At 38.0% G+C, this 13,493-nt stretch overlaps 1 protein-coding gene across 1 annotated transcript in view; it reads left to right on the plus strand.

The window, feature by feature from the left end:
- The window catches only part of LOC110458747 (caspase-7-like), a 21,832-nt gene extending 9,965 nt beyond the window's left edge, over window positions 1–11,867 (plus strand). The window contains exons 3-6 of the mRNA XM_021510634.1: window positions 1,257–1,551; window positions 6,812–7,005; window positions 8,606–8,729; window positions 11,608–11,867. Coding sequence (XP_021366309.1) covers window positions 1,257–1,551; window positions 6,812–7,005; window positions 8,606–8,729; window positions 11,608–11,867 — 873 coding nt within the window. The remainder of the gene's footprint in view (window positions 1–1,256; window positions 1,552–6,811; window positions 7,006–8,605; window positions 8,730–11,607) is intronic.
- Window positions 11,868–13,493: the final 1,626 nt, after the last annotated feature.

Genomic DNA, 13,493 nt, shown 5'->3' on the forward strand with positions numbered 1-13,493 from the left:
TTACTCTTATGGCCGGACTAGTGAATTCCATTACTCTTATGGCCGGACTAGTGAATTCCATTACTCTTATGGCCGGACTAGTGAATTCCATTTAAGAATCCATCAACTTGGGTACACAGAACTTCACTGAACATTCACTAGTGGATAGACTGGGTACACAGAACTTCACTGAACATCCACTAGCGGAAAGACTGGGTACACAGAACTTCACTGAACATCCACTAGTGGATAGACTGGGGTACACATAACTTCACTGAACATCCACTAGCGGATAGACTGGGTTACACAGAACTTCACTAAACATCCACTAGTGAATAGACTGGGGTACACAGAACATCCCTGAACATCCACTAGTGGATAGACTGGGGGACACAGAACTTCACTGAACAACCACTAATAAATAGACTGGGGTACACAGAACTTCACTAAACATCCACTAGTGGATAGACTGGGGGACACAGAACTTCACTGAACAACCACTAATAAATAGACTGGGGTACACAGAACTTCACTGAACATCCACTAGTGAATAGACTGGGGTACACAGAACATCACTGAACATCCACTAGTGGATAGACTGGGGTACACATAACTTAACTAAACATCCACTAGTGGATAGACTGGGGTACACATACCTTCACTGAACATCCACTAGCGGATAGACTGGGGTACACAGAACTTCACTAAACATCCACTAGTGGATAGACTGGGGTACACATAACTTCACTGAACCTCCACTAGTGGATAGACTGGGGTACACAGAACTTCACCGAACATCCACTAGTGGATAGACTGGGGTACACAGAACGTCACTGAACATCCACTAGTGGCTAGACTGGGGCACACAGAACTTCACTGAACATCCACTAGTGGATAGACTAGGGTACACAGAACTTCACTGAACATCCACTAGTAAATAGACTGGGGTACACAGAACTTCACTGAACATCCGCTAGTGGATAGACTGGGGGATACAGAACTTCACTGAACATCCGCTAGTGGATAGACTGGGGTATACAGATCTTCTCTGAACATCCGCTAGTGGATAGACTGGGGTACACAGAACTTCACTAAACATCCACTAGTGGACGTTGGATATCATTTTGCCTGGTTTGTTTTTTGACAGTCCCTTCTCGTCAGTGAAATTGGCCCAGCCTCATCTTATATCGTTCTCCTTTAGTATTTAGCATATTTTAATTAATTAAAACACCTTGGTGAGCTATTAGGGCATCTAGGCTACATGTTTTATTTTGTAGGAAATGAGCAGGAACATTCCACAAATTCGGCAAGCGGATTTCGATGCTCCAAAATACAACTTACAGGGACGCAAGCTTTGTGTTCTGTTGATTCACGATGAGAGACAAAGGACACATCAATTGGGTAAAGATGATGAGGACATGGAAGAAAAGTCACAAAGTAGGATCAACAATGACTTGAGTCAACTTGAAAGTACATTGCGTGAGAAATTTGGTGATGATGTCATAAAAGAGAAAATTCCCATAAATGATGAACTGACGACCCAAACATTCAAGAAGCGATTGGAAACATTTGGTAAGTCTTGCTTAAATACCACCTATAAATATCATACCTGTCTATAAATACCAACCCTATTTATCATACCTGTCTATAATAACCACTCTGTATATCATACCTGTCTATAAATACCACTCTATATATCATACCTGTCAATAAATTCCACTTTATATGTCCAACCTGTCTATAAATACCACTCTATATATCATACCTGTCTATAAATTCCACTCTTTATGTCCAACCTGTCTATAAATACCACTCTATATATCATACCTGTCTATAAATTCCACTTTATATGTCCAACCTGTCCATCAATACCACTCTATAAATCATATCTGTCTATAAATTCCACTCTATATGTCCAACCTGTCTATAAATACCACTCTATATATCATACCTGTCTATAAATACCACTCTATTTATCATACCTGTCTATAATAACCACTCTATATATATCATACCTGTCTATAAATACCACCTCTATATATCATACCTGTCTATAAATACCACTCTATATATCATACCTGTCTATGAATACCACTCTATATATCATACCTGTCTATAAATACCACTCTATATATGATACCTGTCTATAAAAATACCACTTTATATATCATACCTGTCTATAAATACCACTCTATATATCATACCTGTCTATAAATACCATTCTATATATCATACCTGTCTATAAATACCACTCTATATATCATACCTACCTATAAAAACCAGGCTATATATCATACCTGTCTATAAATAACACCTCTCTATATCATACCTGTCTATAAATACCACTCTATATATCATACCTGTCTATGAATACCACTCTATACATCATACCTGTCTATAAATACCACTCTATATATCATACCTGCCTATAAAAACCACACTATATATCATACCTGTATATAAATACCAATCTATAAATCATACCTGTCTATAAATACCACCTCTATATATCATACCTGTCTATAAATACCACTCTATATATCATACCTGCCTATAAAAACCACACTATATATCATACCTGTATATAAATACCACTCTATATATCATACCTGTCTATAAATACCACTTCTATATATCATACCTGTCTATAAATACCACTCTATATATCATACCTGTCTATAAATATCACCTCTATATATCATACCTGTCTAAAAATACCACTCTATATATCATACCTGTCTATAAATATCACCTCTATATATCATACCTGTCTATAAATACCACTTCTATATATCATACCTATCTATAAATACCACTCTATATATCATACCTGTCTATAAATATCACCTCTATATATCATACCTGTCTAAAAATACCACTCTATATATCATACCTGTCTATAAATATCACCTCTATATATCATACCTGTCTATAAATACCACTTCTATATATCATACCTATCTATAAATACCACACTATATATCATACAGATCTTCTCTGAACATCCGCTTATATCATACCTGTCTATAAATACCACTTTATATATCATACCTGTCTATAAATACCACTCTATATATCATACCTGTCTATAAATATCACTCTATATATCATACCTGTCTATAAATACCACTTTATATATCATACCTGTCTATAAATACCACTCTATATATCATACCTGTCAATAAATACACCTCTATATATCATACCTGTCTATAATAACCACTCTATATATCATACCTGTTTAAAAAGACCACCTGTGTATATTGTATACCTGTATGTAAAGGCCATCTCTGTAAATTGTATACCTTTCTGTTAAGGACATGTTATTATATATTATCAACCTTGTCATAAAGCTTATTACCTTAGTGTGATATGATATGTGGTTGACCATTACCTGTAGTGTGATATGTGTTGTTGACCATTACCTGTAGTGTGATATGATGTGTTGTTGACCATTACCTGTAGTGTGATATGATATGTGGTTGACCATTACTTGTAGTGTGATATGATATGTGGTTGACCATTACCTGTAGTGTGATATGATGTGTTGTTGACCATTACTTGTAGTGTGATATGATGTGTGGTTGACCATTACCTTTAGTGTGATATGATATGTTGTTGATCATTACCTGTAGTGTGATATGATGTGTGGTTGACCATTACCTGTAGTGTGATTTGATATGTGGTTGACCAATACCTGTAGTGTGATATGATTTGTGGTTGACCATTACCTGTAGTGTGATATGATGTGTGATTGACCATTAACTGTAGTGTGATATGATATTTGGTTGACCATTACCTGTAGTGTGATATGATATGTGGTTGACCATTACCTGTAGTGTGATATGATGTGTGGTTGACCATTACCTGTAGTGTGATATGATGTGTGGTTGACCATTACCTGTAGTGTGATATGATGTGTGGTTGACCATTACCTGTAGTGTGATATGATGTGTGGTTGACCATTACCTGTAGTGTGATATGATGTGTGGTTGACCATTACCTGTAGTGTGATATGATGTGTGGTTGACCATTACCTGTAGTGTGATATGATGTGTGGTTGACCATTACCTGTAGTGTGATATGATGTGTGGTTGACCATTACCTGTAGTGTGATATGATGTGTGGTTGACCATTACCTGTAGTGTGATATGATGTGTGGTTGACCATTACCTGTAGTGTGATATGATGTGTGGTTGACCATTACCTGTAGTGTGATATGATGTGTGGTTGACCATTACCTGTAGTGTGATATGATGTGTGGTTGACCATTACCTGTAGTGTGATATGATGTGTGGTTGACCATTACCTGTAGTGTGATATGATGTGTGGTTGACCATTACCTGTAGTGTGATATGATGTGTGGTTGACCATTACCTGTAGTGTGATATGATGTGTGGTTGACCATTACCTGTAGTGTGATATGATGTGTGGTTGACCATTACCTGTAGTGTGATATGATGTGTGGTTGACCATTACCTGTAGTGTGATATGATGTGTGGTTGACCATTACCTGTAGTGTGATATGATGTGTGGTTGACCATTACCTGTAGTGTGATATGATGTGTGGTTGACCATTACCTGTAGTGTGATATGATGTGTGGTTGACCATTACCTGTAGTGTGATATGATGTGTGGTTGACCATTACCTGTAGTGTGATATGATGTGTGGTTGACCATTACCTGTAGTGTGATATGATGTGTGGTTGACCATTACCTGTAGTGTGATATGATGTGTGGTTGACCATTACCTGTAGTGTGATATGATGTGTGGTTGACCATTACCTGTAGTGTGATATGATGTGTGGTTGACCATTACCTGTAGTGTGATATGATGTGTGGTTGACCATTACCTGTAGTGTGATATGATGTGTGGTTGACCATTACCTGTAGTGTGATATGATGTGTGGTTGACCATTACCTGTAGTGTGATATGATGTGTGGTTGACCATTACCTGTAGTGTGATATGATGTGTGGTTGACCATTACCTGTAGTGTGATATGATGTGTGGTTGACCATTACCTGTAGTGTGATATGATGTGTGGTTGACCATTACCTGTAGTGTGATATGATGTGTGGTTGACCATTACCTGTAGTGTGATATGATGTGTGGTTGACCATTACCTGTAGTGTGATATGATGTGTGGTTGACCATTACCTGTAGTGTGATATGATGTGTGGTTGACCATTACCTGTAGTGTGATATGATGTGTGGTTGACCATTACCTGTAGTGTGATATGATGTGTGGTTGACCATTACCTGTAGTGTGATATGATGTGTGGTTGACCATTACCTGTAGTGTGATATGATGTGTGGTTGACCATTACCTGTAGTGTGATATGATGTGTGGTTGACCATTACCTGTAGTGTGATATGATGTGTGGTTGACCATTACCTGTAGTGTGATATGATGTGTGGTTGACCATTACCTGTAGTGTGATATGATGTGTGGTTGACCATTACCTGTAGTGTGATATGATGTGTGGTTGACCATTACCTGTAGTGTGATATGATGTGTGGTTGACCATTACCTGTAGTGTGATATGATGTGTGGTTGACCATTACCTGTAGTGTGATATGATGTGTGGTTGACCATTACCTGTAGTGTGATATGATGTGTGGTTGACCATTACCTGTAGTGTGATATGATGTGTGGTTGACCATTACCTGTAGTGTGATATGATGTGTGGTTGACCATTACCTGTAGTGTGATATGATGTGTGGTTGACCATTACCTGTAGTGTGATATGATGTGTGGTTGACCATTACCTGTAGTGTGATATGATGTGTGGTTGACCATTACCTGTAGTGTGATATGATGTGTGGTTGACCATTACCTGTAGTGTGATATGATGTGTGGTTGACCATTACCTGTAGTGTGATATGATGTGTGGTTGACCATTACCTGTAGTGTGATATGATGTGTGGTTGACCATTACCTGTAGTGTGATATGATATGTGGTTGACCATTACCTGTAGTGTGATATAATCTGTTGTTGACCATTACCTGTAGTGTGATATGATGTGTGGTTGACCATTACCTGTAGTGTGATATGATGTGTGGTTAACCATTACCTGTAGTGTGATATGATATGTGGTTGTCCATTACCTGTAGCGTGATATGATGTGTTGTTGACCATTACCTGAAGTGTGATATGATGTGTGGTTGACCATTACTTGTAGTGTGATATGATATGTGGTTGACCATTACCTGTAGCGTGATATGATGTGTTGTTGACCATTACCTGAAGTGTGATATGATGTTTGGTTGACCATTACTTGCAGTGTGATATGATATGTGGTTGACCATTACCTGTAGCGTGATATGATGTGTTGTTTACCATTACCTGAAGTGTGATATGATGTTTGGTTGACCATTACCTGTAGTGTGATATGATATGTGATTGACCATTACCTGTAGCGTGATATGATGTGTTGTTGACCATTACCTGAAGTGTGATATGATGTTTGGTTGACCATTACTTGTAGTGTGATATGATATGTGGTTGACCATTACCTGTAGTGTGATATGATATGTGGTTGACCGTTACCTGTAGTGTGATATGATGTGTGGTTGACCATTACCTGTAGTGTGATATGATATGTGGTTGACCGTTACCTGTAGTGTGATATGATGTGTGGTTGACCATTACCTGTAGTGTGATATGATGTGTGGTTGATGATAGGTTTCTATGTCATGACGATATAACAGAAGAGAAAGGCTTGGAGTCAAAATTATATTTCACTTTTTGACAACTTGATAAAAAATGTTGTTCTTGTGATAGGAGGTAGCACATGTTGTTCATTTAGAGATATTTGTTTATTTTCAGCTGATCAACGTATTCCGTCAGATGTAGGAGCATTCCTGTGTGTGTTTCTTGGATTTGGCGGATCAGAATATGTTTATCTTGGGCGTGGTGAAATTGGAAAAATTCAAAAAATGGATTTTGCTGAAGTTGTTCAACAATTTAATGGCGAAAATTGCAAAGCTTTGGTTGCGAAACCAAAAATGTTCTTTGTTCAGGTGAGTTTTGTTTATTTTTATATCACAATGATGTATAGTGTGTTATAATATCTATATGTAACAGGAAAGGGAAAACAACGTGGTTTGGTTAAATTCCTTCCTCCTCCAGCAAAGTGTTTGACACCAAAGACTCTATACACTGTACCATCGTCAGCGGGTATATTTGGTTGGGTGTACCACCGTCAGCGGGTATATTTGGTTGGGTGTCAAATGTACCGGAAGGAAAAATTGCAAAAGCCAGATTGAGATTTGAACCCAGAACCTCAGAACTGTAGCTAGAGGCTCTAACAAATTAACTCATATGGCAGAATATACCTGTATTGTCACTTGTGTATTCTGCCTTACTGGTGAAATATAAATAGTATTCAACTGGAAACAATAAAATATCCTATGTGTATTTATTTATTGTTAATTCATATTGTATACATTTAAGGATTGAATTCTGTTTTCTTGAGGTTTATGGGGTGTAAACCTCAATGGGACTTGAGGCAAATTTCATGAACTGTGTTTAAAAATTTCGAAATATTAAACCCCTGTGACCTTGAATATTGGCGAAGGTCATTCATTAGAACAAACTTGGTAGCCCTTCATTCCTGCATGCTTCTGCCCAAATAGCATCATCCTGTTCCTTTTGGTTATTCAGAAGAAGTCGTTTAAATGTTTTGAAGACAATTGACCCCGTGACCTTGAATATAAAAGAAGGTAATTCATTTCAACAAACTTGGTAGCCCTTTAATTCAACATCCTTCTGGCCAAATATCATCACCCTGGACCTTTTGGTTACACAAAAGAAGTCATTTCAAGGTTTTTAAGACAATTGACCCCTGTGACCTTGAATATTGGTGAAGGTCATTGATTTGAACAAACTTGGTAGACCTTCATCCCAGAATGCTACAGGCCCAATTTCAGTACCCTGGGCCTTTTGGTTATTGAGAAGAAGTTGTTTACATATTTTAAGACATTTGACCCCTGTGACCTTGAAAGTTTGTCAAGGTCATTCATTTGAACAACCCTGGTAGTCCTTCATCCCAGCATGCTACAGGCCCAATTTCAGTACCCTGGGCCTTTTGGTTATTGAGAAGAAGTTGTTTACATATTTTAAGACATTTGACCCCTTTGACCTTGAAAGTGGGTCAAGGTCGTTCATTTGAACAACCCAGGTAGTCCTTCATCCCAGCATGGTACAGGCCCAATATCAGTACCCTGGGCCTTTTGGTTATTGAGAAGAAGTTGTTTACATATTTTAAGACATTTGACACCTGTGACCTTGAAAGTGGGTCAAGGTCAATCATTTGAACAAACTTGGTAGCTCTTCATCAATGTATGCTACTGGCCAAATATCATCAGCCTAGGACTCTTGGTTATTCAGAAGAAGTTGTTTAAAGTAAAAAGTTGACGCCGGACGGACGCAGGACGCCGCGCCATGCCAGCTAAAACCCCACCAAATCTTGGCCAAACTTCTGCAATATGATTGGCAATTTATTTTCTTTTGGCTTGTGGGGTTGAAAATTTGGTTTGGCTATAAAATGATAATTTAGGGAACGCTACCAGGTAAATTGACTAAAAATATCTTTAATATTTTTTATTTTTTTTATTATAGGCGGAAACAATCCATCCTGCAAAGCCACCTGATGGAGCCTTTAGTGGAACAGTATCGAAAGGGGACCTGGTCAAGATTCCTATTCATGCGGACATTTTTGTGTACTTTTCCTCAGCACTTGCAGGTAGAGGGACATAAAATTGTAGAGAATTTCCTGAATCAAGTTTTTTTTTTTGTCAGAAACATTGAATGTTTTCATGATAAATTCTACTCAGTACTCAGGATGTGATTCAAATTTGATGTGCAATCTGTTTATAACACAGAGGTAGATCATTAAATAATTTACAATTGCTGAGTACATAGAGATGAGTACACCTATAGTCCAAGGATTGTCTCAGGTGTGGCCAGTAGCAGCTAGACTCTGGGGGACTGAGGGTTGGGGCCAAAAGGGATAATTGTCAATAATTCTTTAAATAATTAACTTCTTCTCTAAAACTGAGGGAAGTGTATCAACCAGATTTGGTTGGAAGCATCGCAAGGTGGTGAGGATTTAGAATTGTACAAATGGAGGTGCAGACTCTGTGGGGGGCTGAGGGGTGGGGTCAAAAAGGGTAACTTGTACATGTTGATAGAAGTGACTTCTTTGGAACGAAATGATTGATACCAATCAAATCTAGTTTTAAGCATTCTCAGGTGATTGGGATTTAAAATGGTATCGGGTGAAGGGCCGACCTCAGGGCTGAGGGTCTGGGCCAAGAGTTGGTAATGATTTTGATTCTCACCCTTTATACAATTGCTGAGTATAAAGAGATGAATACATATATAGTTCGAGGAAAGCCTCGTGATGTGGCCCCATCCAACATCAAAATGGAAAAAAATCCCACCCCATTACCATATGCACAATTGCTGGGCATATATAGGGATGAACATAATCATGATATTAGAATGACTCTTGGGTCTGGCCACACCCCTAGGGACTTAGTTTCTGGGTCATCACTTGGAAAATGTTTAGATCCCCACCCCAATTTGGAAACTATTCAGATCCCCACCCCATAACCATACATACAATTGCTGGGTATAAAGAGATAGACACAGTCATGATAATGGAATTTACCTGATGGTCTAGCCACAACCAAGGAGACTTTTCCCAGGTGTCATAGCTCGGAAACAGTTGAGATCCCCTTCCTGTAACTGTATAATCCATTGCTGGGCATAAGAAGACAAACACAATCATGTTACAAGAGTTTTTACTCTTGGTTCTCCTGTCCAATGGGACCTATTTCCCGAGTCTTAACATGGAAACCTTTGAGATCCCCACCCTATAAAAATACAATAGCTGAGCATGAAGATTTGGATACACCAATGCTACCAGGGTTTGCTCAAGGGACTGGCCCTATCCCTTGGATGTTATTTGCTACACTGTTTTTAATGAGAATATTGCCATAACAGTTAAATATCCAGGTGAGCAATACAGGCCCTCTGGGCTTCTTACAAGTCCCCCACTGGGAACCTAGGGGGTATTAGTTTTGTTGCATCGTGTCCATCCGTCCTTCCTTCCGCTTTCTTGTCCGGGCTCTATCTCCTACACTACCAGTCACTGGAACTTCATACTTGGTGTATGGGTTCACCTTGTTGAGGCGATGTGTCGTGTTTTAAAAATAGGTCAGTCTGACCTACATTTTGACCTTTGACCTGCATCTAAGAAAAAGTTTGTCCAGGCTCTATCTCCTACACTTTTAGTGACTGGAACGTCATACTTGGAGTAAGGGTTCATCTTGGTGAGGCGGTGTGTCGTATATCAAAGTAGGTCACACTGTTTTTGACCTGCATCAAAGAAAAAGTTTGTCCGGGCTCTATCTCTTACACTACTAGTTACTGGAACTTCTATTTACACTTCTAGTTACTGGAACTTCTATTCACATTTATACCACCAAATGCAATCAAATAATGAAACGCTGTAGAATGCATAGTGTCACCAGATGCAATTTAATAGTAAAACGATACCACTAGCCAGTAAACATCCACCAGATTTATTTGCAATAGTAGCACTGACACTATTCCTTATTGAATACGGTGGGTCTGTCAAACATTCATATATCAAATTAGTTCCTGCACAAATTTATCATCTGTGCATTTCACATTCGGTGGTGGACTATAATTCGCTGAATTGTCTTGTCTTAATATGACTGTTTGTGGGTATGTTCTTTTGTGGTTTGAAGTTATCAATCAGATTTGTTACTTTCATTTTCATGGTTCCATTTTAATCATGCAAATAGTTACTGGCTTGTACATATAGTTTTTACAGGTAAAATATAACTGACAGTAGAACATGATATTAACAGGAATCAATTTATCTCATGATATTAACAGGAATCCATATATCACATGATATTGACAGGGATTCATAAATCACATGATATTGTCAGGAATCCATATGTCACATGATATTAACAGGAATCCATATATCACATGATATAAACAGGAATCTATATATCACATGATATTAACAGGAATCCATATATCACATGATATTGACAGGAATTCATTTATCACATGATATTAACAGGAATCCATATATCACATGATATTAACAGGAATCTATATATCACATGAAATTAACAGGAATCCACATATCACATGATATTAACAGGAATCCATATATCACATGTTATTGACAGGAATTCATAAATCACATGATATTGTCAGGAATCCATATGTCACATGATATTAACAGGAATCCAGATATCACATGATATAAACAGGAATCTATATATCACATGATATTAACAGGAATCCAGATATCACATGTTATTAACAGGAATCTATATATCACATGATATTGACAGGAATTCGTATATCACATGATATTAACAGGAATCTATATATCATATTATTAAGAGGAATCCATGTCACATGATATTAAACAAACTCCAAATATATACATTATGTAAACAAAAAGTGGACTGGTGTTTTTTATCTTTATTTCATAACCAAATTGTGGCAATAATAACAAGAAATGGAATCCATTGAAGTGATAATTTGACTTCACTTTGTTGTTGCAGGAAAATTATGGAATGAGGTTCCGTTGTCTGATGGAGTTGGAGACAAGGAAAAGGTGATGTCCAGGTTTGTGCATGTGTTGTGTAGTGAGATCGCGAAGTTAACCCAAGATGTTGATATTCAGAAGATGGTTATTAGAATTAACCATCAAATTCACACTGCAAAATTTCCAGAGGACAAAAGGCCGCCCGATGTTTTGCCACTAGCAACAAGCCAATTAACAAAAATCCTCGTTTTGGCAGATATCACCGGAACCAAATGAAGAACATAGGAAGTGGTCCCTCTAGTCTTAGAGGAGTACAAACTTGATTTAGGTATCAAAGACATAAACAACATGTGGAGAGAACTTGACCCTCATAATACATTTACTCCAAAGAGAGGCTGAGGCCACACCAACACAATTTATTCCAAAGAGAAGCAGAGACCACACAAACACAATCTATTCTAAAGAGAGGCTGAGGCCACACAAATACAATTTATTGCAAAGAGAGACAGAGGCCAGACCAACACATTTTATTCCAAAGAGAGGCTGAGGCCCCACCAACATATTTTATTCCAAAGAGAGGCTGAGGCCACACCAACACAATCTATTCCAATGAGAGGCTGAGGCCACACAAACACAATTTATTGCAAAGACAGGCTGAGGCCACACCAACAAATTTTTTTCCAAAGAGAGGCTGAGGCCACACAAATACAATTTATTGCAAAGAGAGACAGAGGCCAGACCAACACATTTTATTCCAAAGAGAGGCTGAGGCCCCACCAACATATTTTATTCCAAAGAGAGGCTGAGGCCACACCAACACAAGCTATTCCAGTGAGAGGCTGAGGCCACACAAACACAATTTATTGCAAAGAGAGGCTGAGGCCACACCAACACAATTTGTCCCAAAGAGAGGCTGAGGCCACACAAATACAATTTATTGGAAAGAGAGGCTGAGGCCACACAAACACAGTTTATTCTTAAGAGGGGCTGCAACCACATCAGAACAACTTATTCCAAAGAGAGGCTGGGACCACATCAGCACAATTTATTCCAAAGAGAGGCTGCGACCACATCAACACAATTTATTCCAAAGAGAGGTGAACGTTTCACTTCAGGTTATTTTAAAGGACAGCTGATGTCACCACAATGTATTTTCATTCCATGTAAAGGCAGGCACTATAGTGGAGCAATTACTCAAATAGAAAATCTCCATTTTTGTCACAATATTTCTTTCATTTTAACATTGTATGGTTAACACTCAGGATCCCATCCCTGTACAGACATGTATGGTTAACACTCAGGATTCCATCCCTGTACAGACATTTATGGTTAACACTCAGGATCCCATCCCTGTACAGACATGTATGGTTAACACTCAGGATTCCATCCCTGTACAGACATGCATGGTTAACACTCAGGATCCCATCCCTGTACAGACATGTATGGTTAACACTTAGGATTCCATCCCTGTACAGACATGTATGGTTAACACTCAGGATTCCATCCCTGTACAGACATTCATTCATGTTTCGGACAGAAGCTAATCGTCATCAGATGTTTAATGCCTTTATATATATATATTTTTTTTTTCTTTCTAAAACTATCATTATTCTTAACCTGTCTACCCTTTAAAGGTGTTGGATTTTTTTTTTTTTTTTTTTTTTTACTTAAGACATGTTTTTAATATTTTCATTATAAAAATGGATGTAAATAAGGTTTGCTGGGGTTTTCTAACATGAAGTCTGTTTCTACCTACCATGGTAAATAATTAAATAACCAGATCACATAGATCTATCATACAGTATTAGTAGCAGTCTCTAAGAAGAAGCCATTGAAATTCAAATTCTCCATACACAAAACATTACCCTATTTCCATAATGGTGGTCCATTGGCAATCTCTTT

The sequence above is a fragment of the Mizuhopecten yessoensis genome, unplaced genomic scaffold (assembly GCF_002113885.1).
Source record: "Mizuhopecten yessoensis strain PY_sf001 unplaced genomic scaffold, ASM211388v2 scaffold9737, whole genome shotgun sequence".
Taxonomy (NCBI): Eukaryota; Metazoa; Mollusca; class Bivalvia; order Pectinida; family Pectinidae; genus Mizuhopecten; species Mizuhopecten yessoensis.